Below are 25,894 nucleotides of genomic sequence, written 5' to 3' on the forward strand. Positions count from 1 at the left end.
TTGGTAATATTATACAGGAAGAAGCAGCAGGTTTTAGCAAACTATTGTATCTGAGTGGTGAAGGAGAGAGGAGTCAAAGATAACCGCAAGAATATGAGCAGACAAAATAGGAAGGATGAGAGTTTTGTCCACAGAGAATGAGGGAAGTGGAGAGATGGGTTTAGGTGAGAAGATGAGCAGTTCCGTTTTAGCCACATTCAATTTTAGATGGTGGCGAGACATCCAGGCAGCAATGTCAGACAGGCAGGCTGAGACTCTAGCTTGGGTTTCAATAGAGATATTTGGTGCAGACAGGTAGATCTGTGAGTAGTCAACATAGAGATGATACTGGAAATGTGGGAGGAGATCAGCGCTCCAAATGAGTAAGTGTAGATTGAGAAAAGGAGCGGTTCCAGGAAAGAGCCTCGAGCTACATCAATCGATAGCGGGAAGGCTGTGGAGGAGGAACCACCATTAAATACACTGAAGGTGAGATGGGAGAGATAGGAAGAAAGCCAGGAGAGGGCAGAACCCTGGAATCCCAACAAGGACAGCATATCAAGGAGTAGGTGATGATCAACAGTATCAAAGGCGGCAGACAGATCGAGAAGGATGAGAATAGAGACGAATGGGATGAGAAGAAGTCCAGGCAATGGCAGTAACTTGGATAAGAAGGGGAGGAGGGAGATGGGGCGATAGTTGGTATCTCAGGTGCATGATTTTTACCATTCTTAGAACTGAAAACTCATTTCTACAAACCCTTGACCATTCTTCAATGATTATTCCAAGTCCCCGTTATCTTTATTTTCAGACTGCCTGGTGTGTTTGCTAGATTATTGATTTTAGGATCTGTAAATAATAATAATAATTTTATTCTTATATACTACCAAAGCCATGGAAGTTCGAGGCAGTTTACAGCAAGAAGCGCTGGACAATCAGCGAAGAGGATTCAATCAAAGTCAACAGTACAATCTTACATAATGAAAGAATTGGAAAGCTGTATAGTTCTTAGCTTACAAATCGATTGAAAAAACTTTCTCTCAAATTTCTCTACAAATTTACTAAGAATGATACTGAGAAGAAGCAGCTTCAGCACTGAACCCTGGGGAACCCCCACTATCAATTTCCTTCAGTGCTATGTCCCATCACTCAACCAGTTTTTCACCCAGTTACAAATTTTTGGTATAGTCTCACAATATCCAGTCCAATTACTGTACCAGTCTTTTATACAGAACAGTGTCAAAAGGCTTATTGAAGTCTTGATAGATTTCATGTATGAGGTCTTGTTCTGTCATATCCTATTAAATATTGCCATTCTTTGAGTACTATCATGCCCTATGTATTGTCCTATCATATCATGATCTAAAACGTACTGTCATGCTCTGCTTTACATAGAGCATGCTGTTATGCTTTATTATGTATGTAAATTTGTAACCTGTTCTGAGCTCTTCTGGGAAGATGGGATATAAATCCAAATAAAATATTAGTGGTATTTGGGTTTTATTATGTATTGATTTAATTTTGTAACACTCATGAGTGAACATGTCTGAAGTAGTGTTATAAAAGTTTGGAATTAGGAGGAAGAGGGGAGTGAGAGCCTAATGTGGGTTACCCTGTGCTACTGATGCCATGTTAGAGGATGCATTCTCCCAGTTCATGTACCAGTTCCGTCATCATCAGTATGGGACTGGCATTGGAGTGAAAAAGAAGCAGCTCCCTATGGTGCAAGGTCAGATCAGTGGAACATGGTGGACCAGGCTACTTCATTGGAGATAGTCTTGGACTGCTCTCTCCTTGAGGTGCTAATTTCCTCCCCCCCCCCTTTTTTAATATGGGTAAATGAAAGGCTAATACTAAATATCTATCATAAAGTACTGCCTCTACTGCTGAGTCAATAGAAAAACATTTAAACCCTAAGGGTCTCATAATAATAATAATAATAATAAAAAGTTCAAAAAGTGGCCTAAATCGGTACTTGGATGATCAAAAAGACAGATCATCCAAGTACCGATAATCAAAGTTGGTTTCAGACATATCTAAAACCAGCTTAGGCCTTTACCCTGCCTCTGAATGCTTAGAGCAAAAAGAGGCGTTTTTAGAGGAGGGGAAAGAGCGGGAGGTAGGCCGACCTAGACTTTGTTGTATTGCAAGTATAACCAAAAATCTAGGAAATCGTCCAGTGGGAACTTATACGTATTGACTTAGACCAAGTCAAAACAGGTACAAGTTCCAAATAGGAGCCGCTGAGCTGATGACGACTGTTACGATCAGCTCAGCAGCCCGGGCAACCTGCCTACCCCCCCACCGCAATGATTGCGGAAGGAAAGATGCCTAATCTCTCCTGCCGCGATCACGATCCCCCCCCCCGACAAAATCCCAAACCAGCAGGAGGGATTCCAAGCCCAGCTGCCGAAGACAGCCCCCCCGACAATAATGGCAGGAGGGATCCCAAGCGTTCGCCGGGGGTATTGGGGGTCATCTTTGGCAGAAGAGCTTGGGATCCCTCTTGCCGGTATTCGTGGGGTGGGTGGGTTTGGGGTGCTGTCCTCGGCAGGATTTCTTGGCATCCATCCTGCCACGGGGGGGGGGGAGGGGGAGGGGAGGAGTTCGGGGGCCATCTTCGGTAGAAGGGCTTGGGATCCCTCCTGTCAGTATTCATGGGGGATTCAGGGGCAGTCTTTGGCAGTAGGGCTTGGTATCCCTCCTGCTGGCGATCGCCATTTTGCCAGGGGGGGCAGGTGCCGGCAGGAGAAATTAGGCCTCTTTCCTGCCACGATCGTTGCGGAGGGGGGGAGGGGCAGTTACAGGATTATATAACTAGTGTTTTTGACTGACGCCGGTTACAGAATCCTGCTTTTAGGTGAAGGATTGGCCCCCCCTTCTCCTAAAAGGTCTGGGTTTGGACGTTTGGGACTTGGGCGATATTTTGGTTGGGAATGTGGTGTAGGGATAGACGTAGTGGCAGTCTGGGTGAGTAGATTGCTGAACGTGCAGCTCAATTTGGATTTTTTTTTGAGAATGGACATTTTCCTGCTGCCAACTTCAGCGTCTATTGACTTAGGCCCAAAGGGGTCCTAGATGGGTTTTTTAAAAAAAAATTATGCCCCTCCACGGCTTTAGTTTTAGGAGCTAATTTCTTTTTGAAATTTTCTTCCAAGTGTTTAATTATTTTGCCTGATGTTAAAGCAGGTCTTTTTTTGAATCAGATCAGTTAGAAAGGTTAATATTGGATAGGGAAGCTAATACAGTACCATCATGAATGGTTTTGTTTTGACATAGGATAGAAAAGGCAGGATGCAATTTGTTCTTGATTTCTTGTATGTTATTTCAATTTGTTTCTCTCTTTTTCCCATTGTGTTTTCTCTAATAAGTGCTTGAATGTACTTGTTTAAAAATTCAAATACAGGAGAAATTTAAAGGAAAAAAAAAAGTTTGGAATTCAACTAAAATGCACACACAAGAGAGGTCCTCATTGATTTTTCAAAAGGGATTTGTATTAAACATAAATGGAGTGCTTCCATAGTCCTTCTTTGTAATTCAGCCACTTCTGTTACCTTTAGTCTCAGAGTGAAGTTAAAAATCAAGGAAAAACGCCTTCTGTTCTTGCAGGTGTCATTTTAGTCCAAAGATTTAAATGAGCAGGTGGCTCAAATTACAGAAGCATTACACAGCTGATCACTGTTTTAACTGATGTTCTAGAATAATCTATTTCTAGGCTTGAGCTGAGAACAAAAACGCGCAATTAAGACTGGCTACTAAATTTACTATTTCTGTAAACTACATCATTAGTGAAGAAGAATGATTCACATCAGATATCATCAAACAGACTGCAATTCCAATCACAGAGCTTCAAATTAAGGACCCTCAAACAAAATACTAGACAGGATATGTTTCAAAAGATATGGGAGTGATTGTTAATGGCACCCCCCCCCCTTCTTCCCTGGGCTCCCTTGCACTGGAGGGTTATTTGGAAGGAAATTTACATCACTATTCAATCCCCTCCCCCAAAAATACTAAAACTCGTTGAGGGGTATAATTAAAAATGTGCCTAAGTCTGAGGTTGGATGTTTTGTTTAAGATGTCCACAAACCCAGCAGGAAAAATGTTCATTTCAAAGTTGCCAAATGTCAATCTTTTATTTTTGAAAACGAGCTAGGTAAGGTTTTGGTCCTTAGGAGATCTACCTTTTTTGCCCATTTTCAAAAATAAAAATGTCCACGCAAAAAATGTATAAAAGCAAGTTTTATAGACGTACCCACCAACTACCTTGTCTGATTGCAGAAGGAATCCCCATCAGCTGAGCCAGCTTCGGGGATTCTTGGCAGCTCAGCTGATAGGGATTCCCCCTGCCAGGATCAGCTCAGCTGCGGAGCCCTACACCCCTTCCCCCGACATCCCTTGACATCTCCTACATCCTCCCAACATCCCAGACCTCATGCTGACATCCCCCACATCCCAGACCTTCCCAATCTCTGCCCCCCAACATTCCTGGGTCCCCGTCCCACATCCCTGGAACACCCCACCCTCGGTACCTTTGGAAGAGCAAACAGCAGGAAAGAAGCTCACTTCCTCCTGCCTAAAGGGCCGCGTGCTGCAAATGATGGGGCTTCCCCTCCCAATGAGTTTTAGGATTTCTGGGTAAAAGATCGTACCAGGTGTTTAAGGATGACAATTTGTCATATCGTTGGGAAAATTCTTGTGGGGTGCCGCAGGGTTCCCCTCTCTCCCCTACTCTGTTCAACATCTATCTTGTTTCTTTGGGAAACCTGCTGCAATGCTTAAAACTCAAGTTTTACATTTATGCCGATGACATTACTATTGCCATCCCATTTACTGGTCTGACTCCAGAGTTCACAAGTCTTCTTGCATCCACCCTAAGCCAGATTGAGCTCTGGATGATGGCTTTTAAACTGAAACTAAACAAGGAAAAAACCAAATTCTTTTTAGCATCGTCCAATGACAAGCTCAAAGAAACAAAGATACATGTGAATGGTTAGGATTATGATATAGACCAATCCATAAAAATACTGGGAGTAACGCTGGATAAACATACCAATTTATTGATTACGAAATGCTTTTCAGTGCTCAGTAACCGTACCATTAAGAAATATTTTGACGAAGCTTCCTTTCGTTTGCTGGTACAATCTTCAATCTTAAATATTCTTGACTACTGTAATATTGTATATGTAGGGGCTTGTAAGAAAATTCTTAAAAAATTAAGAGTAGTACAGAGTACTCCTGTTCACCTCATTTATGGTTTTAAAAAATGGGAGCATATTACTCCTTTCTATCAAAAACTGCACTGGTTGCCAGTGGAATCTCAAGTTATGAGGAGTGTGTGGCGCAGTGGTTGGATCTACAGCCTCAGCACCCTGGGGTTGTGGGTTCAAACCCCGCGCTGCTCCTTGTGACCCTGGGCAAGTCACTTAATCCTCCATAGCCCCAGGTACATTAGAAAAATTGTGAGCCCACCGGGACAGAGAGGGAAAATACTTGAGTACCTGATTGTAAAAACCGCTTAGATAACCTTGATAGGCGGTATATAAAATCCTAATAATAATAATAATGTTTAAGTTCTCATGCATCTGTTACAAAGTAGTCATTGGTATGTCACCAGGTTATCTGCTCCCTCATTTTATCTTGAGTCACGTTAACAAGAATACACGGAGAGTACATCTGTTTACATATCCTTCCATAAAATCTTGTCCCTATAAGTGGTTCCTTGAGAGAACTTTTTCATTTCAGTTTGCCAAGTTGAATGCATGACTCGGCAAAATGATGTTAGAAGCTTCCTCTTATTTAGATTTTAGAAAATTGCTAAAGACACAACTATTCGATAGGCTGGTATCCTAATGTTCTCTACTTTTTTAACACGTCTTTTTAACTTTATTCATCTTATTTATATGTTTATTTTATCTTTGATGTATTTATTAGAATTGCATGTCCTGCTTTCCAGTTGTTAGCCGCTTAGAACCTTCCCGGTATGGCAGCATATAAATAAATTATTATTACTATTCTTCATTCATTATCCAAGTCAGAGAACCCATGCACTTTGGGGGTCTTTTTCAAAAGAGGACTCCTGCGACTGTGGAATAAATCTTCAATGAATATGGCCCTAGCATTAAGTAGCAATGTGTAATGAATGAAGGGCTGCTTATGGAAGTATTCTCTGGACTGTACAGAAGTATTAATTATGTTTGAAGACTCGGATCCTGGGTCATAGTTAGTGCCAAGATGAGTTATTTTAAGGCATCTATCCAGTTTAAACAACGCTGCATAGCAAGAGGGCATATTTTTCCTTTATTTAAAAGATCAAAATGTGGGATTCCTTATGATGTCATTGCTTTTGTAATAAGGAATAGAATCCAACATTAGCAAAACAGAGCTGAGGCACAATGCTGTGGTACTAACTTTCTAAATAAGACCCCCAATGGCATGTATCCAGCCGCTGAAGCTGCCACTCTCCAAGCATGCTCGGTTCATGCATGGGGGAGTGTCGGTTTCAGTGGCTAGAGATATGGCACAAACTTCCTCCTGAGGCAGTACGAGGAGGAAGGATGTGGCTCGGACAGAAGATTTCTTTGGCTCATGAGGTTTTGGCATTCCCGCCAGCAAAAATATGACACCTAATATGGGGAGGGGGTGGGAGAGGAAATACAAGGCCTCTTCTGTCCACCCCTGTCTCCCCAATTGACTGCACTCCTGCCTTTAATAATGCAATTTAAAAATGTAATCGAAATGCAGTCCTAATTTTTCTGTAACTTCAGTACTCTGCCACTAAGCACAGTTACTTACCGTAACAGGTGTTATCCAGGGACAGCAGGCAGATATTCTTGACTGATGGGTGACGGCACCGACGGAGCCCCGGTATGGACAATTTTAGAGTGATTGCACTCTAAGAACTTGGAAAGTTCTAGTAGGCCGCACGGCGCACGCGCGAGTGCCTTCCTGCCCGACAGAGGCGCGCGGTCCCCAGTTAGGATAAGCCAGCTAAGAAGCCAACCCGGGGAGGTGGGTGGGACGCAAGAATATCTGCCTGCTGTCCCTGGATAACACCTGTTACGGTAAGTAACTGTGCTTTATCCCAGGACAAGCAGGCAGCATATTCTTGACTGATGGGTGACCTCCAAGCTAACAAAAAGAGGGATGGAGGGAAGATTGGCCATTAGGAAAACAAATTTTGCAAAACAGATTGACCGAAGTGTCCATCCCGTCTGGAGAATGCATCCAGACAATAATGAGATGTAAAAGTATGAACTGAGGACCAAGTAGCAGCCTTGCAGATTTCCTCAATAGGAGTGGAACGGAGGAAAGCTACAGATGCTGCCATCGCTCGAACTCTATGGGCCGTGACAGAACCTTCCAGTGTCAGTCCGGTCTGAGCATAACAGAATGAAATGCACGCTGCTAGCCAATTAGACAACGTACGTTTAGAAACAGGACGTCCTAATTTATTCGGATCAAAGGACAAAAAGAGTTGGGAAGCTGATCTGTGGGGTTTCGTACGCTCTAGATAGTAAGCTAGAGCCCTCTTACAGTCCAAAGTATGCAGAGCCTGTTCCCCAGAATGAGAGTGAGGTTTCGGAAAGAAGACAGGCAAAACAATGGATTGGTTGAGATGGAATTCAGAGACAACCTTAGGGAGAAACTTTGGATGTGTACGCAGAACCACCTTGTCATGATGAAAGACCGTAAAAGGTGGATCTGCAACTAGTGCATGTAGCTCACTGACCCTCCTGGCAGAGGTAATAGCAATAAGGAAAAGCACTTTCCAAGTGAGAAACTTGAAAGGAGTGGTAGCCAAAGGTTCAAATGGAGGCTTCATTAAGGCGGAAAGAACCACATTGAGATCCCAGATTACAGGAGGGGCTTTAAGAGGTGGTTTCACATTGAAAAGACCCCGCATGAACCTGGACACCAGGGGATGAGCTGAGAGAAGTTTTCCATGAACCGGCTCATGAAAAGCAGCAATGGCACTGAGGTGGACTCTGATAGAGGTAGACTTAAGGCCAGAGTCAGACAAAGAAAGCAGATAATCCAACAATGGCTCCACTGCCAGGGAAGTGGGATCAAGATGATGAAGAAGACACCAGGAAGAAAATCGTGTCCACTTCTGATGGTAACATTGCAGAGTGGCTGGTTTCCTGGAGGCATCTAGAATGGAACGAACGGGCTGAGACAAAAGAGAAGTCAGCCCGAGAGATACCAAGCTGTCAGGTGCAGAGCCTGGAGGTTGGGATGTAGAAGGGTCTCCTGATGCTGTGTAAGCAGAGAAGGAAACAGTGGAAGAAGAAAAGGTTCCCTGGAACTGAGTTGAAGTAGAAGGGAGAACCAATGTTGCCTGGGCCACCTCGGAGCAATCAGAATCATGGTGGCTCCCTCCCTCTTGAGCTTGAACAAGGTTCGTAACATGAGAGGCAGAGGAGGGAAAGCGTACAGGAACAGATTGGACCAATCGAGGAGAAATGCATCCGCTGCCAGACGGTGAGGAGAGTAGAGTCTGGAGCAGAATAGAGGCAGCTGGTGATTGTGAGGAGCTGCAAAGAGGTCTATCTGAGGAGTGCCCCACTGAGCGAAGATGGACTGTAGAGTTAAAGGATCGAGTGTCCACTCGTGAGGCTGGAGAATTCTGCTGAGCTTGTCCGCTAAAGAATTCTGTTCTCCCTGAATGTAGATAGCTTTCAGGAATAGGTGGTGATCTGTGGCCCAAGCCCAAATCTTCTGGGCTTCCTGGCACAAGATGCGAGAGCCTGTCCCACCCTGCTTGTTGATGTAGTACATCGCAACTTGATTGTCTGTGCACAGCAGGAGAACCTGAGGAAAGAGAAGATGTTGGAAGGCCTTGAGGGCATAAAACATCGCTCTGAGTTCCAGGAAATTGATGTGATGCTTCATTTCCTGGGCTGTCCAAAGTCCTTGAGTTTGGAATTCGTTCAAATGAGCTCCCCAGGCATAAGGGGAGGCGTCGGTGGTGATGACCAGTTGATGAGGAGGTAGATGGAACAGAAGACCTCTGGAGAGATTTGAGGATATCAACCACCATTGTAGAGACTGACGAAGAGATGATGTCACAGATATGTGTCGTGAGCAAGGATCCGTCACTTGGGACCACTGGGTAGCTAGGGTCCATTGAGGAGTGTGCAGGTGAAGACGTGCGAAGGGTGTGACATGAACTGTGGAGGCCATGTGACCCAAGAGTATCATCATTTGCTTGGCAGAGATGGAACGTTGTGGAAGTACCTGCTGACATAGAGATTGAAGAGTATGAAGACGGTTGGACGGCAGGAACGTTCTCATGAGGACTGTGTCCAGCACCGCTCCAATGAATTGAAGTCTTTGAGTGGGGATGAGATGAGATTTGGGTAGATTGATCTCGAACCCCAGAAGTTGGAGAAACAGGATGGTCTGGTTGGTGGCCAGGAGTACTGTCTGAGATGAATTGGCCTTTATCAACCAATCGTCCAGGTAAGGAAAGACCTGAAGGTGGTGAGAGCGTAGAAAGGCAGCCACCACAATCAGACATTTGGTGAACACTCGTGGAGAGGAGGCAAGGCCGAAGGGCAGCACCTTGTATTGGTAATGACAGTGATTGATCATGAAACGGAGGTACTGTCTGGAGGTCAGATTGACCGGTATGTGAGTGTATGCGTCTTTGAGATCGAGGGAGCATAGCCAGTCATTTTGATTGAGAAGAGGGTAAAGAGTGGCTAAAGAAAGCATCTTGAATTTTTCTTTGACTAAGCATTTGTTGAGATCGCGAAGATCTAGAATTGGCCTGAGATCTCCTGTTTTTTTGGGGAGTAGAAAGTAACGGGAGTAGAATCCCTGTCACTTTTGATCTAGAGGAACTTCCTCTATGGCGTTCAAAAGGAGGAGGGATTGAACCTCCTGGAGAAGGAGAGAAGACTGAGGAGTGTTCAAAGCAGACTCTCTTGGCAGACTTAGGGTAGGAACTGTCTGAAAGTTGAGAGAGTAGCCATGGCGAATGATGTTGAGGACCCATTGGTCCGAAGTGATAACTTCCCACCGGCTGAGGAAAAAAGTGAGACGGCCACCTATAGGTTGAGGTAGGTGGGTAGATGTGGTGACGCTGGCTATGCCCTGGAGAATTAAGTCAAAAGGGCTGTGTAGATTTCTGCTGTGGAGGCGGCTTCACAGGTTGTTGCTGCGGTGGTCTAGGAGTCTGTCGTTGTTGTTGACATTGACGCCTAGGTTGCTGGGGAGCTGATGGCAATGGACGAGCCACATAACGGCGTTGGTAGGCCGACTGCTGTCTGAAAGACCGTGCCGGTGGAGTCTTCTTTTTTGTTTTGATGAGAGTATCCCAGCGTGTCTCATGGGCGGAGAGCTTCTGGGTGGTCGAGTCCATGGATTCCCCAAAGAGCTCATCCCCCAGGCATGGAGCATTAGCCAACCGATCTTGATGGTTAACATCAAGCTCGGATACTCTCAGCCAGGCAAGGCGGCGCATGGCCACAGACATGGCCGCCGCTTTGGAGGTAAGTTCGAAGGTATCGTAAATGGATCTTACCATAAATTTACGGAGCTGGAAAAGAGAAGACGAACAGTGGTGAAAAGCCTGTCGTTTCCGCTCAGGAAGGTACTTTTCAAAGGAAGCCATGGTGGTAAGGAGATGCTTGAGATAAAAAGAAAAATGAAAAGCATAATTACCAGATCTGTTAGCGAGCATAGCATTCTGGTATAATCTCTTACCGAATTTGTCCATGGCTTTACCTTCTCTGCCAGGAGGGACAGAAGCATATACACTAGTCCCCGCAGACTTTTTAAGCGTAGATTCCACAAGCAGAGATTCATGGGGAAGCTGTGGCTTGTCAAACCCAGGAATAGGGATTACTTTGTATAATGAATCCAATTTGCGGGGAGCTCCTGGAATAGTTAAAGGAGTCTCTAGGTTTTTATAGAAAGTTTCCCTCAAGATGTCATGAAGAGGGAGTTTCAAAAATTCCTTTGGAGGCTGGTCAAAGTCAAGGGCATCAAAAAAGGCCTTGGATTTTTTAGACTCAGCCTCCAAAGGAATGGAAAGAGATTCGCACATGTCCTTCAAGAAAGAAGTGAAAGATGTGGAATCATGTTTGGAGGATGGATCAGGAATAGCAGGATCATCCTCATCCGAAGAACACTCACCCTCAGAAAGAAAAGGCTCTTCGGAGTCACCCCACAGATCAGGGTCCCTAATATGGGAGCCGCGGTCCCGAGACTCTGGAGTAGAGGGTTCTAGGTGTCGGGATTTGCGTGCTGACTTACCCGACCTCATAGATACGGTACCAGGAGATGTTACCGACTGCAATGGTGCCCAAGTCTGCACCGACTGATGCTGGGCTCTTGGCTATGGTGCAAGGACTGGCATCGATACCGATGAAGCCGAGTGAACTGGTACCGAAACAGTGGATGCTGACAGTAGGGGCTGCTCCACTGCCGGTACCGGTGGCTCAGACCGGACCGGGACCGGAAGGTTCGGTGCCAAGAGAGCAGGAAGGAGTTGTTGTAACTGCTCCTTGAGCTGCACTTGTAGGATAGCTGCAATACGCTCATCCAAAGAAGGCACCGGTACCGCCTTTTTCTTTTGTGGTACCTGCGGTGCCGCTCGACGCCCCGAAGATGAGGAGCCCGAGGTCGAGGGACTCACCTCGATAGGGGCGGAGCGCTTTCGCGGGCGCCTCACGGTCGGCAGGACTGGGCTCGCTGCAATCGAGACCGGAGGACGCTCCAGCGGGGAAGGCTTCTTAGCCGGCTTACCTGGGTGTTGCGACGCCGGCGCGGTGTCGACGAAGTGGGTGCCGACTGCAATGGAGCCGAAGCCGGTGTCGATGACGCAGGATCGGACATTTCGGCACCGAAAAGTAATCGCTGTTGTATCTGGCGATTTTTTAAGGTACGTTTTTTTAACGTGGCACAGCGGGTGCAGGTGGAAGCCTGATGTTCAGGACCTAGGCACTGTAAGCACCAGTTGTGCGGGTCCGTGAGGGATATAGGCCGTGCACACCGCTGGCACTTCTTGAACCCTGGCTGGGGGAGCATGAAAGTAAAAACGGCTTCTGCCAAATCGAAGGCCGAGGCCTGGGCAAAACCGAAATGACGAGAAAAATAAAAAGTAAACGTTTGTTTTTTTTTTTTTTAAATAAAGAAAAGAAATGAAGGGAAAAAAACTTCCAAAAAGGTTTCGCGAGCGGGAAGGCGTTAAGGAAAAAATTTCAACAGCCGTTGAAAAAAGCGACTTCTTAGCACCGCGGAAACTAAGAAACTGGGGACTGTGCGCCTCTGTCGGGCGGGAAGGCACTCGCGCGTGCGTGGTGCGGCCTACTAGAACTTTCCAAGTTCTTAGAGTGCAGTCACTCTAAAATTGTCCGTACCGGGGCTCCGTCGGTGCCGTCACCCATCAGTCAAGAATATGCTGCCTGCTTGTCCTGGGATAAACTGAGTAATGGAAAGAGATACCAATTACATCCAATTTCTTTTCCATTTGCAATACTTACTGCCTATTTGGGCCTGTAACAGAAGGCTAAACAAATTGTTCCAGAACTTGGTTTTTACTTTTATTATTCAAACATATCCTTGATTAGGCCCTGGGCCCTATACTATCACTGATTTATAAATGCATTTCTTTCACAAGATACCTGGGTACCATTGTCTTGAATCCAATGCAGTTTGTACTCCAGGGGACCCTCCTTCTCCACATTAGAAGCCACCTCCTCCCATTCCAAAAATAGGCCAAAGTCTTCCTGGACTAAACGGATGTTCAGTGGAGCAATGCTGGGTGCTGAAGACAAAGTCAGACCAAGGCATTCAGTTACCATCTACAAGCAATATTTCTCCTGTTAAAGTTTCAGTCTATGACACCTTCCCACAGTAGTGGTAAAATGAGTTCAAAGTGGTAATAATGGTCACTACTTAAATGAAAGTTTTCAACAAACTTTTTAATGCTCTGGCTCCATTTCTAGAGACCACTGAAGCAGCCATCAGACTTCTATGCTTGGATAAGGACTACAAGAACAGTGGCACAAGGCCTTCTGCACAGATTCTCACAATAATTAATAATAATAATAACTTTATTTTTGTATATTGCAGTACTATAACAGTTCAGAGCGGTTAACAGAGTAAGAGACTGTACATATACAGTGATGTTACAAATAAGTCAGTCAGCATAGCTTAGCGAGTAGGGAGTGGTCAGGGGATCCGGAGGTATGTCGGAGATAAAAGGCAGGGTTATAAGGCAGTGTGTGGGGGGGGGAAGGGGGTCAGAGGAATTTGTCAAAGAGATAGGATATGATTGATTTCCTGACAATAATTAAGTGCAATCCACATTCACTACTGAGTTAAAATTTAAACTCTTTAATCAGTATTTATTGGATTTAGCTCATGACTTTCTCAATAGTTTGAGGTAAATCACGTTCAGGTATATTAGATATTTTTCTGTCCTCAGAAGACTTACAATACCATTCTGTACCTGAAGCAATGGAGGGGTTAAGTCACTTGTCCAAGACCACAAGGAGCAGCAGTTAAGATTTGATCCTGACTTCCCTGGGTCTCAGCCCACTGCTCTAATCACTAGGCTGCTCCTCCATTCCACGTACAAATGGAGATTTAGCACTGGCTGCTATGCAGATATCAATGCTGAATGTTTTGAATATTCTACCACCAACTGCCGGTACTCCTATTCACCACTAGTATCTGGGTAACTGCTTTTTTGCTGTGCTAAGTTATCCAGAATCCCCTGATTCTATAAAGCAATGGACTCCAACGTGCGGCTCCCTGAAGTCCTCCAATGTGGCCCTCAAACGGTTGGATCAAATGCTTTTTAAATCCTGTAAATGCGTTCATTTCAATCTTGCCCACTTGCTAAAGTAACTGCAAACAATCTAAGCGTGTTACTCAGGTATCTCATTTATGGAATTTGCTTCTGTTAACAATCTAAAATAAAGTGAGTTTTTAAAAAAATGTACAGTAGACTCTCTGTTAACCGGAACATAAGCAACCAGAAAAAAAAAAAAAAAAAAATCAAAGAAATACTGTAATACTTTTAAATAAAAATGAAAATATGATCAGTTTCTAGTGAAAATTAAAGTGTGAATTTGACATGCCACAGCTGAGTACGCCCATGCTTTGCCAACCACATGTCCAGTAGTTTGTGTGGAACAGTTTATGGTATGGCATAGTATGGGGTATAGTATTAGTTAGGCCTATTTTTAATAGTAATTCAAGCATCCAGAAACTACATTTACCCGGCATCTATCAATCCCCATGGGTGCCAGTTAACAGAGTTTACTGTATCCTCGATGTGTTGTAGAATCAATATTTATAATAATTTTTAATACCCAGTCTGAACAAGCAGGTCAAGACGGTTTACAAAATTAGTAGCATGTGTAAGCTTGAACCATTTTGATGGCTCTTACAGCTTTTTCATATTCACACTAAGGCCCTTTACAGGAAAAAGCTTGAAGACCATTGCTATAAAATTTTGTGCACAAATTATAGAATAGTGGCAGCTGCGCACATAATTTAATGAGATGTTAACTGATGTCAATGAGCAACAATTGGCTATAATTGCTGCTAACTGGCAGTATTTTACAAAATGCGCATGCAAAATCTACAGCATGTAACTGCAAGGTAGGTGTGGAGGGGGGATAGATGGGTCAGGGGATACCTAGTATTCTATAACCTGTACGCATATGTACAATTAGTTATGTACTTAACTTACAACAAGTTAGATGCAAGTATTTACACCAGCCATTGAGCTGGCGTGTTTGTACCAAAAGTTAAGCACCTAACTGTGGACTTACACTACTATTCTGTAAATGCCAACTGCATGTGCAATTGCAGCTAAGGAATTTAAATTTAAGTTTAATAAGACTTGACACACCACCTTCCTATGGAGCACAACAGAATGGTGTACAATTTAAAATTAAAGATCAAGAAAATAGAAACAAAAGATAGTCAGACAATTTGTACTTACCCCCAAATTCTATAAATGATGCCTAAAATATTAGTGCTGATCAGAACAGTGCTTAGTGCGATTCTGTAAAATGCACTTACTATATATAGAATTGAGCTTAGCAGATGTATGCAGCATAACATTTAGACTAAGAAAAACCAGGCCTAAATACCTGTGTCAAAAATGTGTGCAGATCAGGTATATTTTATATATATATATATATATATATATACACCGTATTTTCACGTAGATAACGCGCACACGGGTATAGCGCGCGGAAAACACAAATTTATGTACAGAAATTTTTATATACCGCGCACACCCGTATACCGCGCATGCTGGCCGAGTCTCCTTTCGCCCGCCCCGACTCTCCTCTCCCCCTTGAAGTCTTGTCTCCACCCTGAAAGCTTGATGGCCCCCCCCCCAAGTCCGATTCACCCCCCGCTGGACCGCTCGCACCCCCACCTTGAAGGACCGCTCACACGCACTCCCACCCGCACCCACACCCCCACCCTGAAGGACCGCTCGCACCCCCACAGCCTCCCGACCCCCCACCCCATCATGTAGAAGCTCCTACCGGTGTCCTGCTGCTTTCTCTTGGCGGTCCCGGCCCTTCCGTGAGCCCTGCGCCTGCGCTGCTTCCTCTTCCAGCGGTTCGCCCTTTCTCTAACGTCAATCCCTCTTGCCCCGCCGACTCCCTGACACAATGGGGGCAAGAGGGAGCTCAAGCCCTCTTGCCCCCCCGACACGATCGGGGCAAAAGGGAGCCCAAGCCCTCTTGCCCCGCCGACTCCCCAACTCCCCGACAATATCGGGCCAGGAGGGAGCCCAAACCCTCCTGGCCACGGCGACCCATACCCCCACCCCACACTACATTACGGAAGGAGGGATCCCAGGCCCTCCTGCCCTCGACGCAAACCCCCCTCCCCCCAACGACCGCCCCCCCAAATAACCTCCGACCGCCCCCCCAGCCGACCCGCGACCCCCCTGGCAGACCCCCACGACACCCCCACCCCCTTCCCCGTACCTTTGTGTAGTTGGCCGGACAGACGGGAGCCAAACCCACCTGTCTGGCAGGTAGCCAACGACGGAATGAGGCCGGATTGGCTCATCCTTCCCAAAGCTCCGCCTATTGGTGGGACCTAAGGCGCCTGGGCCAATCAGAATAGGCCAGGGAGCCTTAGGTCCCTCCTGGGGGTGGGGCCTGAGGCACATGGGCCCAACCCGACCATGTGCCCAAGGCCCCGCCCCCCAGGAGGGACCTAAGGCTCCCGGGCCTATTCTGATTGGCCCAGGCGCCTTAGGCTCCACCAGTAGGCGGAACTTTGGGACGGATAGGCCAATCCGGCCTCATTCCGTCGTTGGCTGCCTGCCGGACAGGCGGGTTTGGCTCCCGTCTGTCTGGCCAACTACACAAAGGTACGGGGAAGGGGGGTGGGGGTGTCGTGGGGGGCAGCCAGGGGGGTCGCGGGTCGGCTGGGGGGTGCGGTTGGAGGTTCTTTGGGGGGGCGGTCATTGGGGGGGGGGGGGTTTGCGTCGAGGGCAGGAGGGCCTGGGATCCCTCCTGCCTGTAATGTAGTGCGGGTTGGGGGTAGGGGGTCGCCGTGGCCAGGAGGGTTTGGGCTCCCTCCTGGCCCTATATTGTCGGGGAGTTGGGGAGTCGGCGGGGCAAGAGGGCTTGGGCTCCCTTTTGCCCCAATCGTGTGGGGGGGGGCAAGAGGGCTTGAGCTCCCTCTTGCCCCGATCTTGTCGGGGGTGCCGCCGTTGGCAGGGGCAAGAGGGCTTGAGCTCCCTCTTGCCCCGATCGTGTCGGGGGTGCCGCGGTTGACTGGGGCAAGAGAACTTGAGCTCCCTCTTGCCCCGATCGTGTCGGGGAATCGGCGGAGCAAGAGGGCTTGACGTTAGAGAAAGGGCGAACCGCCGGAAGAGGAAGCAGCAGTACACCGGTAGGAGCTTCTACATGATGGGGGGGTCGGGAGGCTGTGGGGGTGCGAGTGGTCCTTCAGGGTGGGGGTGGGAGTGCGTGCGAGCGGTCCTTCCGGGTGGGGGTGCGTGGGGGGGGGGAACTATGTAAAAAAAATTTTATATAGCGCGCTCACGCGTATACCGCGCAAGGCTATGCACGGTTTGTAAAAACACGTATAACGCACGCGTTATATGCGTGAAAATACGGTGTATATATATATATTTTTTAATAATTTATATTCCACATATCCTTCAATTCTATGAGGATTACAAATTATTCAGGTCCTCAAGCATTTTTCCCTAACTGTCCCAGTGCGCTCCCATTCTATCTAATGTACCTGGGACAATTGGAAATTATGTGACTTGCCCAGGGTCACAAGGAGCAGTGCGGAATTTGAACCCACAACCTCAGGGTGCCATGGCTGTAGTTCTAACCACTGCACCACACACTCCCGAAACTTAAAGTCATGGACTAAAATTCAGAGTTCTAGTCTAAATAAATCACAAAACAAACAGGTCTTCAACCACCACAGAATCCACTTAAAAGCAGGTTTGGAATGGTTACTAAAAGCACTGCAGGGAAGTTAGATGAGAGCCGTAATAACGGTCTCTGCTCTTTTGTTTCCTTTCCCTTGACTGCATGTTAATCAGAGTTTACAGAGATAATGTTGTATAAAAATATCTATTTGTTCATTCTACTTATTTTTTCAGTTTGGGCAAAGCCTTTTATAGCCAGGAAAGCCACCTGAACAACAATGTATTGATAGTCAAAGTGATTTAACCAGCCAGAAATGACTCTTGGCTGGTTAAATCACCTATTAAGGGCTAACCGCTAATCTTCAGCAGCACCTAACAGCAGCTGGCTAGAGGAAGACTCCAATTTTTCAGACAAGTGGCTGAAAATAGCAAGGAACTAACAGGGACTGAAAATTTTTGTCAATAATAATCTAATCTAATCTTCTATTTCTGTGTCGCTCATACCTAGGCAGGCGCAAGGCGAGTTATAGAGAGGGACGGGGATGGAGGGGAGGGAGAAGAGAAGAGGAGGGGGAGGGGAAGAGGAGGATACAGGTTATTAAGTGTCAAATAGCTGAGTTTTTAGTTTCTTCCAGAATATAATAATAATAATAATTATTATTTTATTTTTATATACCGCCAAAGCCAAAGTAGTTTGAGGTGGTTTACAATAAGAAGAGCTGGACAGTCAGCGAAAAAAATAAAAATGAAGTCTTTTAATACATGAATATGTATAGGGAGGAAGAGAGACAGAGTAAGAGTCGCATGTAAGTACAATACCGGGAGACATGCAATATGGTGTGGCAAGGTTCCTTACCCAAATTCCTCATTAATTGGAACTACCAGAAAGGGCATATAGCATGAAATACTTCAAGTAGGATTTCATTCCCTTATGCAAATAATAACTTTAATAACTTTATTTTGTATACCGCCATACTAAGAGAGTTCTAGGCGGTTCACAGCAATTAATTAAGATTACAAACGATGAAATCATTGGAATTAACATTTTAGGAATGTACAGGTCATTGAAGTTGACAGGAATATACAAGAGTGTACAATAGGAAGGTAAAATTTTATTTACAGGAAAATACCAGTCATTGAAGTTAATAGGTTTGGTGGGTACAATAAGAGGGGAAGGTGGAGGTTCACGTGTATTGATGGGAGTTGAAGAAGTTAGAGGGTGTGTTAGGGGTTCTGTCCGTGGAATAAGTGAGTTTTGAGTTTTTTTCTGAAGTCAAGGTAGGTGGGGGCATCAAGTACAATTTGGGCTAGCCATGAGTTTAGTTTAGCTGCCTGGAAGGAAAAGGTTTTGTCAAGGAGGTGGGATTCTGCTCTAGATAATTCCTCATACAAAATAAAAAAAGGGTCTTACTCAGGAGTTGAACAATATAGCATTGTTATTATTTGTCATTTATTGAATTACTTTTAGGTTACATTTATATACTATTTTCCTAAAACATCTTAAAACATGTAGTTATGTGAAAAAATGTAAACACTTCTACCTACAATTTAAGTTTAAATGAATCCTTAAGTTAAACAGAAGCCGACGCAACCTCTACATCAGTGTCCTGCAAATTTTTCGGCACCACAGCACACTAAACCCGGTGCTTGTGTCGGAAGGCATCCGGAAGTGCACAGATGTTGACACGATGACATTGCGCGTATGCATGACATCATCACTTTGATGTCTGCACAGGTGCGGAGGCCCTCTGACCGCAACCCTGAACCGGTTACTTCGCCGGTGGGGGATCCTGCAGGAGGGGAGGTGCGGGGAGAGGAGGAGAAAAGCCGGTAAGGAGGAAAGTCGCCGGTGCCGGCTGACTGCCTACAGGACATGCCTCTCACTGCAAGAGGCACAACCTGTAAGCAGTCAGCCAGCATCAGCATTTCTCCTCCTTGCCGGCGTCTCGCGGCACACCTGGAATCTGCTGCGACACACAGTTTACAATATGCTGCCCTATATGGGTCAAAAGTTAAAATGTAACATCTTTCAGCAAATTTTAATTCATAACTACTATTTAGTGTTACTTTTACATATGCAGAATAAGAAAACAATGAATATGGTACAAAGTCTATTATTCCACCGTGATAGATGGGAAAGATGAAGATAGCTATTCTTGGGACCATACATCTTTCTGAAAAGTCATCAATGTGCATTAAGGATCCCTGAAGCAGGCATTTGCTGAATCATAGCTGAGTCAGGTCACATCAATAGTGTGGCTCTTTTGGACTTCTCTGCTTTTTCTTTTCTTACATGGTACAGCAGAGGTCTGGCGTTCTGAATTTTATTTTTGCAAAAAAATATGAACACGTGGGCAGTCAGTATTTTATATCACTTCCATAAATGTCCTATGGTGAGCTAAGATTCTTTCATAAGAACATAAGCATTGTCATACTGGGACAGACCAAGGTCCATCAAGCCCAGTATCTTGTTTCTAATAGTGTCCAATCCAGGTCACAAGTACCTAGTAGGATCCCAAAAGAGTAAAACAGATTTTATGCTGCTTATCCTAGAAATAAGCAGTAGATTTTTTCAAATCCATCTTAATAATGGCTTATGGACTTCTCTTTTAGGAAATTATCTAAACCTTTTTTAAACCCTGCTAAGTTACTGTATTTTTCGTTCGATAAGACTTACCCGTCCATAAGATGCACCTCCCTGTAGAGGAGGAAAAACCAAGGAAAAAAATTTCCTCCTCTACAGGGGGGTGCGTCCGGTGGCCTGGTGCTAAGCAGCCCACTCTCAACCCACAGCCCAAAACCACCCGCCCACAGCCCCCTGCACCTGAAGCAGCCCGCCTGCAGCTCACAGCCAGAATCCGCCCGCACCCAAAGCTGCCAGCAGCCGAAGCCGCCTGCCCGCAGGCCACAGTCAGAAACCGCCCGCAGTGAAGGAGCCTGCCCAAAGCCGCCCGCACTCAAAGTCGCCAGCAGCCGAAGCAGCCCACCTGCAGCCCACAGCCAAAGGAGTCAGCTCAAAGCCGCCCTGGTACCTTTTTAAAATTGCGGTGCTCTCCTGCTGGACGGCTGTCTTTGGAAGCAGAGCGGCACGACGCAGGAGCGCGACCTTTGCGCTTCCTGCCTGGTCCCTGCCACTCAGTGTTTGGCTGAGGTCAATTCTCATCGAGAATCAGCCAATCACCGAGCGGTGCGGGACCAGGCGGGAAGTGCAAAGGTCGCACTCCTGTGTCACACCACTCTGCTTCCAAAGACAGCTGTCCAGCAGGAGAGCACTGCAACTTTAAAAAAGTACCAGAGGAGGGGGGGGGGGGGGGGGAGAAAGGGAAGGTATATTCGCTCCATAAGACGCACCTACTTTTCCACCCCCTTTTTGGGGGTGGAAAAAGTGTATCTTATGGAGCGAAAAATATAGTAACAGTTTTTTTACCACATTCTTTGGCAATGAATTCCAGAGTTTAATTACACACTGAGTGAAGAAATATTTTTTCACAGTTTGTTTTCACTTTACTATTTAGTAGCTTTATTGTGTGCTTCCAAGTCCTTGTACTTTTGAAAAGAGTAAACAAGCGATTCATGTCTACCCATTCCATTCCACTCAGGACAGGCCTCTCATGTTTTCCCCTCAGCTATCTCTCTCCAAGCTAAAGAGCCCTAGCCTGCCTTTCATAGGAAAGTTATCCTATCCCCTTTATCATTTTCATCACCTTCCTGTATATACCCTTTCTAATTCTGCTATATCTTTTTTGAGTTGCAGTAACCAGAACTGCATTTAGTATTTAAGGTGCAGTTGAACCATGCAGCAATATAAATGCATTATAATATTCTCAGTTTTGTTTTTCATTCGTTTCCTAATTTTTCCCCACTTTTACTTGCAGAACTCTTCTTGCTCAGAAGTTGTATTCATTCATCCATAGGTCTCTTGCATGTACAGCATTTTTCAGACCTACCCAGTGTCAGCCTAGCATTGCTAGCAGCCAGCATATTCAGTTGGCTTAACCAACATCAGCAAAGGCCTATGGGACATTATATTAATCTGACTCTGGAATGTTAATGCAGATAGACCCTAAGTGCTCCTGCACAGAATACACATACATTAAGCATCCAGCCAGACTGGATTGTTTATCAAGAAGATAGGCTACTTGAATGGGACAAAGAAACCAGAGACTAATCCCATCTACCATCCCATGCCCATACCATTCCTTATCAATTAAACTAACCATTGTTTCAAACAGTTTACAAATTATAAAACAGAAAGATACTGGGAAATACAATAGTTTCTATATTTAGAATAAGATTCCAAGCTATAAAAGCCTCCTTTCTGCAACACAACTCTCTCTCTCTCTCTGGAACCCGAAGCTTGGAACATCACCCTCCCCACCCCCTTTTCTCTCTCTACCTCTCCATCTCTTTCTTTGTCCTCACAACACCTATTCAGGAAGCTGTTTTTCTCTCTCATTCACAATAGCACAGAAGCAGTCTCTGTATTTGTAAAACTTATTTTCTACCATTGTAATACTTGATGTATCTTTATAAATCTTGCTTTTCTGTAATATTAAGCTTATTTCTCTGCACAATATATCTATTCTTTATGCAAGCACTCTTAGTGGTCTTTGTGAGTGATTTTACTTCCTAATGAATCTTCTGTGAGGGTATTGAATCCGGGACCTGGGTTTGTAAGAGCACTTTAACTTAACCCCTCCATCCTTACACCCAGATTTTCAAAATTCATGTCTGGGGATTGTGAAAAGCATTCCTTTTTTTTTTTTTTTTTACTCTAAGTCGCTCATGGCTGATTTTGAGGTAAGTTTTGGATCACTATTTTGCTGAAATAACTTTGAAGCTGATGTACTGTAGGTAGTGAATAAATTCAAGAAGTTAGATAATGTCTATTTGTTGAATTCATTTTTCCTCCCAATCTACACAATATTGGAAAAGAGACGGCTGATCAAAGTCTACAAAATCCTAAGTGGTGTAGAATGGGTTTAAGTGGATCGATTTTTTTTACTGCATCAAGATTTACAAAGACTAGGGGACACTCAATGAAGTTACAGAGTAATACTTTTAAAACCAATAGGAGGATATATTTTTTCACTCAGAAAATAGTTAAGCTCTGGAATGCAATGCCAGAGGATGTGGTAAGAGAGGTTAATACAGTTAGTTTTAAAAAAGGTTTGGACAAGATCCTAGTCATGAAACAGACATCGAGGAAACCACTGCTTGCCCTGGATTGGTAGCATGGAATGCTGCTACTATTTGGGTTTTTGCCAGGTACTTGTGACTTGGATTGGCCTCTGTGAAGACAGGATACTGGACTGGAAGGACCTTTGGTTTGATCCAGTAAGGCTATTCTTATGCTCTTATGTTCCTGTGTTACATGATCCCAAAGCATAACAAATTCATCTCTGTGCCTTATGGATTGTAAGGTGTACTTTTCTTCAAACACTTCACCTGTTTTTTTTTTTTCTCCGAAATTTAATCTTGTGTGGTCGTACTCAACAGTTCAATTTTTGTCTCATCAATCCAATGCACTCTGCTCCAAAAGGCTTCATGCTTATTCAGGTTTCTTTTGCATTCTAAATGTGTGATGCCGGTGTAGAAAAGGCTTCCTTTGGTCTACTCTTCGACAGAGATCACTGTTGTGCAAGCAATGCTGTACTTTGGACAAGTATTCCAAAGTCTCAGCTAAACTTTTCAGCAAGTCATCTACAGTGATCTCCGAGTTCTGCTCTGCACATCTGACTCATATAATCAGATTTTTCTTGGTGATCCTAGTCTTGCCTGGACACCAACTGTTCCATAGAACTTCCTTTTTTTTTTTTTTCTTCCTAATTATTTATTCTTTTTTAAAACTTACAATAAGTGTAACAGTAAATACATCATTTTATACTCAAATACCACACTTAATATTCAATTAATGTCCATTACAGAATTAAACCCCCTCCCCCCTAATCAATCACAATTTTCAACACATAAAATATCTATCATGAACCTCATATCTATATACCAAAATTCATTATCATACCAAACCCCTCCCCTCCCCCCTCCCGGATGTGCATTTTTAAAAGGAAAAAAACAATATTTAGACATTGCAATATTTTATTAATAGCTCCCAAGTCTCCTGAAATTTCTTAAAATATCCTTTCTGAGTGGCTAATGTTCTTTCCATTTTATGCATATTTTTTTAATACTTTTGATCACTGAAATTGCCAGCTAAAACTGTTCAGAGAAATTTTGTAGTCTTCCTCTGCTTTATAAGGGTGAATTATTTTAATTTTCAAATTCTTGGACAGCTGCTTAGAAAAACCCATAGTTATTGAAAACAGACAGAACTACAAACTGAGAAGTTAGTATTTGCTCAATCATGGAAATTGTCTTTACTTAATTGAAGGCCTAACCTAGGGGTGGGCAACCACAGACCTCAAAAGGGCCACAACCCAGTCAGATTTTCAAGATTTCCAAAGTGAATATGCATGAGATCGATTGCATATACTGCTTCCATTGTGTGCAAATAGATCTTATGCAAATTCATTGTGTAAATCTTGAAAACTTGATTGGGTTGCTGCTTCAAGGACTGTGGTTGTCCACCCATAGATTAACCAGTCAAACATTTTGGGCCTTAACAACTTTTTTTTTCAAAAGTAGTAACGAGCCAGCTTGGAAGGGCATCTAAACCTTTACATTTGCCATAGTCACTGTATTATTTTCAAAGCTGACCTTACCAGAAAAACAGTAATTATGCACTAAGATGCCATGTTTAATTTTCTGCAATGAAAAAACCCCAAAACACCATAAATTTCTATCCATAAAAATAAAGTATGTTGATTGTGTGATGTTTAATGTTCTACCATTTGGAGGATGTGTGAGCTTTCGTTTGCTTAGGGATTCATTGAAACATAGGGCTCCTTTTACTAAGCTGCGATAGCATTTTTAGCGCACGCTAAACCCGCGCTATGCGGCTAGAACTAACGCCAGCTCAATGCTGGCGTTAGTGTCTAGTGCATGCGGCAGTTCTGCGCGCGCTAAAACCACTATTGCAGCTTAATAAAAGGAGCCCATAATGTGATCAGGGGTGGCTTGCTATTTCTAAACAGTGGCTTGTTATTTTGCTGCATTCAAATTAGAAGTAAAATTTCAGCAATCAGCTACACTAATATATGAAAACTTAATAAGGTATAAAACTAAAAATTAAAGTTAGATGCTACCATATGCAATGACTGGATGGTAAGCTCCAAGATGTATTTTTTTTCCTTACACAGCTTTATATCTCTGAGCGTATGGGAACAAATATTGAATATATTAAGAGTGAGAATTTTGGATGTGTACTTAATACCTGCTGGCACTATTTTTTAAATGGAAAATAGATTTCCTGGATGGGCATAATTCTGCATTCATGCTACCTTCCTAGGGTAAGGCTTCAAGAAAAATCTGGGGTTTTTGTTTTGGACTGACTGCATACAACCTTTAGAATAAGAACATAAGAACATAAGCAATGCCTCCACTGGGTCAGACCCGAGGTCCATCGTGCCCAGCAGTCCGCTCACGCGGCGGCCCAACAGGTCCAGGACCTGTGCAGTAGCCCTCTATCTATACCCCTCTATCCCTTTTTCCAGTAGGAAATTGTCCAATCCTTTCTTGAATTCCAGTATCGTACTCTGTCCTATTACGTCCTCTGGAAGCGCATTCCAGGTGTCCACCACACGCTGGGTAAAGAAAATCTTCCTAGCATTCGTTCTGAATCTGTCTCCTTCCAACTTTTCCGAATGCCCTCTTGTTCTTTTATGTTTTGAAAGTTTGAAGAATTTGTCCCTCTCTACGCCCTTCAAGATCTTGTAGGTCTCTATCATGTCTCCTCTGAGTCTCCGCTTTTCCAGGGAGAAGAGCCCCAGTCTCTCCAATCTTTCAGTGTATGAAAGGTTTTCCATGCCCTTAATCATTCGTGTCGCTCTCCTCTGGACCCTCTTAAGTATTGCCACATCCTTCTTAAGGTACGGTGACCAATACTGAACACAGTACTCCAGGTGCGGGCGCACCATTGCCCGATACAACGGCAGGATGACTTCTCTCGTTCTGGTCGTAATACCCTTCTTAATAATACCCAACATTCTGTTTGCCTTCTTCGCGGCTGCTGCGCATTGTGCTGTTGACATCGTTGTTGTGTCCACCAGTACACCCAAATCTCTTTCAAGGCTACTTCTCTCTAACACTAATCCCCCCATCTGGTAGCTGAACATCGGGTTCTTTCTCCCTAAATGCATGACCTTGCATTTCCCTACATTGAAGTCCATCTGCCATTTATTCGCCCACTCCTCCAGTTTGCTTAGGTCCCTTTGTAGGTCCTCACACTCTTCCGCATTTCTAACCCTTCTACAGAGTTTAGTGTCATCCGCAAATTTGATAACTTCACACTTCGTCCCCGTTTCAAGGTCATTGATAAATACACTGAACAGTAGCGGTCCGAGTACAGTTATATTTCATGTTACTGCTTCTCCAGTCCCACCTTACCTTCTGCAAATTCAAAATCAT

The 25,894-nt window shown here is 44.5% G+C and overlaps 1 protein-coding gene across 1 annotated transcript in view; it reads right to left on the reverse strand.

Moving 5' to 3' along the window:
• The window catches only part of TYRO3 (TYRO3 protein tyrosine kinase), a 203,089-nt gene that overhangs the window by 66,068 nt on the left and 111,127 nt on the right, over positions 1-25,894 (reverse strand). The window contains exon 8 of the mRNA XM_033952099.1: positions 12,615-12,757. Within this exon, the coding sequence (XP_033807990.1) occupies positions 12,615-12,757 (143 nt within the window). The remainder of the gene's footprint in view (positions 1-12,614; positions 12,758-25,894) is intronic.

This window comes from Geotrypetes seraphini, chromosome 7 (assembly GCF_902459505.1).
Source record: "Geotrypetes seraphini chromosome 7, aGeoSer1.1, whole genome shotgun sequence".
Classification (NCBI taxonomy): domain Eukaryota; kingdom Metazoa; phylum Chordata; class Amphibia; order Gymnophiona; family Dermophiidae; genus Geotrypetes; species Geotrypetes seraphini.